This window comes from Notamacropus eugenii, chromosome 5 (genome assembly GCF_028372415.1).
Source record: "Notamacropus eugenii isolate mMacEug1 chromosome 5, mMacEug1.pri_v2, whole genome shotgun sequence".
NCBI lineage: Eukaryota > Metazoa > Chordata > Mammalia > Diprotodontia > Macropodidae > Notamacropus > Notamacropus eugenii.
In genome coordinates, this window is record NC_092876.1 from 92,997,041 (window position 1) to 93,001,187 (window position 4,147).

At 38.0% G+C, this 4,147-nt stretch overlaps 1 protein-coding gene across 1 annotated transcript; it reads right to left on the reverse strand.

Moving 5' to 3' along the window:
* Window positions 1-257: 257 nt before the first annotated feature.
* LOC140508782 (olfactory receptor 52E2-like) lies at window positions 258-1,049 on the reverse strand. The gene has a single exon (XM_072616655.1). The coding sequence runs from the start codon at window positions 1,047-1,049 to the stop codon at window positions 258-260; it is 792 nt and encodes a 263-aa protein (XP_072472756.1).
* Between the last annotated feature and the right edge of the window lie 3,098 nt (window positions 1,050-4,147).

The window sequence follows — 4,147 nt, forward strand, 5'->3', positions numbered from 1 at the left end:
AGTTCAAGAACCTTCAATTAGAAGGCACTTACTATGATTTAAATGCAGCATATTTGCAAATGGTTCTAGTAACCTCTTGGGATGAGAGGACCCTAAGATATTCCAGACTTTGGGCTATTTCTATAGAACACTTTTAGTACCTTGTCTCGAATCTGTTTTGTTCTAACCCCATAGATAACAGGGTTGAGCATGGGTGGGATGACCACATACAGATTGGCCAGGAGGATGTGAATGTAATGGGGGATATTCCTGCCAAATCAATGTGTCATGAATGAGAAGAGAGCAGGGCTGTAGAATGCCAGGATAACACAGATGTGGGAACCACATGTACTAAGTGCCTTGAGCCTGGCATCACGAGAAGGGAGGTGGAAAACGGCACGGAGAATCTTCACATATGAGATACCAATGGCAATCATGTCTAGAACCAAGATAGAAATGGCCCACAGGCCATAGATGATATTGACCCTGATACTTACACAGGCCAGGCGGGCCAGGCCCATGTGCTCACAATAGGTGTGAGAGATAATGTGGTGTCCACAAAAAGTTAACCTTAGGATGAGAAACACAAAAGGAAGACAAATAAAAAATGATCTTAATAGCACTCCAAGGCCCATCAAGGCTACAACCCTGTTGGTGAGGACAGAGCTATAGTGCAGAGGATTACAGATAGCTACATAGCGGTCATAGGCCATTGATACTAGCACAATTGACTCCATGCCAGTAAACATATGAATGAAAAACATTTGGGTGAGGCAACCTGTAAAAGTGATCAAGCTCAAGTTAAACCAGAAGATACCCATCATTTTGGGGATGGTAGCTGTGGATAAGCCTAGGTCTATGGTGGCCAGCATGGCCAAAAAGTAGAACATGGGTTGGTGGAGGCTCTGTTCTGTCTGGATCACTATCAAGATAGTGATGTTTCCCACCAAAGCAATTAGATACACAGCACAGAAGGGGAAGCCAATCCAGATGTGGAAGATTTCCAGACCAGGAATTCCCAGAAGCAAGAAGGAAAAGGGATGGGAACTACTGTTATTGGAAAAAGACATCCTTCAGATGGATGCAGATGAACACAATTTTCCAATTCAGTCCAAATACAGAAGACTCCTGGAGGAACAAGGGGGGAATTAAAACATTATATCTTAGTTCTGAAGCATTTTATTTGAAAAATTTACAAATGTTACGTACACTTAATAATGCATATGTCTGAGAAGAGAGACACATGGAACGTAGAAGATACTAGCTCTGTGACCATGAGCAAGTCAGTTAGCCACTGTCTGCATCATTTTCCTTAGGGGTAGCTGGGTGGTACAGTGGATAGAGCACCACTGCAGGAGTCAAGAGGACTTAAGTTCAAATCTCACCTCAGACACTTGACACTAACTAGCTGTGTGACCTTGGGCAAATCACTTAACCCCAATTGCCTCATCCTGGGTCATCTCCAGTCATCCAGAAGAATATCTGGTCAATGGATTTAGATGACTCTGGAGGAGAAGTGAGGCTGGTGACCTGCACAGCCCTCCCTCACACAAAACAATGTTATGTGCAAGTCATGTCTTCATTTCTCTGATGGCCTGACCTTTTTCCCCAATGAAGGACAAACACACATGTTTTCCTTATCCATAAAATGGGAATAATAATAACATCAGCCCCCCCAGAATTGTTGTGAGACTCAAAGGAGATAAAATATGTAATGATCTTTGCAAACTTTAAAATTCTACATTCTTATTATCATTACTATTGAGCAGAAAGAGGAGGAGAAAATGAAGAAGAAGATGAAGTAGAAGAAGTTGTAGAAGAAGAAGAAGAAGAAAAGGAGGAGGAGGTAAAGAAGACTTCTATACTTAAAGTCAGAAGACCTTAGTTTAAGTCTCTCACATAATCATGGGAGGTGTTTTACATACTCAGCTTGAGTTTCCTCATCTATAAATGTGAATAGTGTAACATACATTATTTAACATGTAAACTTCTCCCAAGGAAATTATTTTTTTCACTATATCAAAACACTTTATTAAATGATATGTGAAACTCAAAAAGGGAATAGATGTATATAAATTGATACACATCAAATTAATCAGAAGTGGAATAGCAATATACACAATGATTACAGTGATGCATATGAAAATATCACTAATAAAGAGTAAATCAAAAACGTGTTGTAATGAAAAATTGATAGGTCTTTGTCACAGATGAAGTTCATTTAACCCCCCCTCCCCAATAGACAGATGTGATACTATCATGTGGAATGTTGCCTATGCTGTTAGATATGGTTATTTTGTTCTTGATCTTACGAGTGATGGTGGTTGTGTAAGGAAGAGTTCAGGGGAGAGGGGACTAGAATAGAAAATTATTGGGGAAAAATAGGGAGATGCATTAATATCTTTTGAAACCAGCAAAATGGTGTGCACATAGTTGAAAACTATACTACAGATGTGACTTTCTAAGTAATACCACTAAGGGATTATCTTCTTCCTTCTGAACACAGGCCTTCTTTTAATGTAACCTAAATGAAAACAATCATTTTTGTTGATTGAGTCACACTATCGACTTATACTTATTTTTCAAAGAAGATGAAGAAGAGGAGGAGGAGGAGGAGGAGGTAAAGAAGACTTCTATACTTAAAGTCAGAAGACGTTAGTTAAAGTCTCTCACATAATCATGGGAGGTGTTTTACATACTCAGCTTCAGTTTCCTCATCTATGAATGTGAGTAGTGTAACATACATTATTTAACATGTACCCCATTATTTAACATGTAACATGACACCCCTGCCAATTCTTTTCTCATAAAGTACTATCCATTCACAACTTCCTTGTGAATTTTCCCCTATAATTGTTGATTTCATTTCACATATGAAATTATTTAATTCAACTTAGGAATTTAGCTTTATCCTTATTGTATTTTATCTTAATAAATTTAGCCCATTATTTTCACCCTTTGAGAACTTTTTAGTTACTGAATCTATTACCCAACATGCTTATTCTCCCTTGCAACTTTATAGTAAATTCAGGTCTCACCATAATGTCACTTATGTTCAAATATTATTAATATGTTGAACATCATAGAGCAGAAAACATGATATCCCAAGGAAATTCCACTAAAGAAAGCTTCTCTGTTTTCTTGTCAAACCAGCAATCACCACTCTTTGATTCTGGTCATTTGGTCAGTCTAGAATCTGTGAACCTGTACTTCTACCAAGCTCATGCTTTTCTACTTTATCCAGGAGGAGATCATAAAAACCTTGGTCAAGTGCCCTGCTGAATTTTATTTATTACACATTTAAGAGTCAACTTCCACAATAATTTAACATACCTTCCCTTCAGTCAGTATACACTTCTGAAATTTTCTTGTGTGTCACTGAAGCCTAGAAGCCACCTTGGTTCCCAGAAGCATATTACAATGGGAAACAAACTCTGACAGGCAATACCAATATGGAGAGGCTTGGAGTACAGAACCAGAGGCAAAATTTAGTTAAATGGAAGAATATTCAGCAGAAAATGTTTGGTTTCATGTGATGAATTTAAAGTCAGAGCAGCTCCTCAATAACCAGTTAATCTCTGAGAGGTTGGGATCAGCTCTATACAGAGGAAGGGGACTGACAGAATCATGAATCTTTTGAAGGACTGAAATAAATTCTTAATTCAAGGAAGGAATTGAACATAGAATATTTTCTATTTTCCTTATAAAATAAGAGAATCTAAATTAAGTTAAATTATTTTCCCATCATTTCTTGATCTCTAGGTACTTTTTGCTGACTCAAATTCTCTTAGGACACTTCTATTCCACAACAAATTTAGAGTTTGCTTTCCCCAGTACCAGGCTGTTTTTTTTTCACTTGGCCACAGTACCAAGTTTTGTTTTTGTTTTATCATACAAGGCGTTTCTGTGATTCACTTAAAAAGATAAATGCCTCATGAAAGTCTCCCCAAGTCAGTGATAAATTAGAGGCAAAGAACGATGGAGGGAGACAGAGAAAGCTGGAGAGGGATAAGCAAAAAGGAAGGATAACAGAATTAGTTACAGAGAAGGGAAGATGTTAAGAGGAAGATATGTATAGAGGTGATGGATGGTGATGTTATGAAGAATGTGGGGGACTCAAGTAATTTGGAAGGAAGAGACTCTCCTAGATAAAGGGACAGAGGAGGAG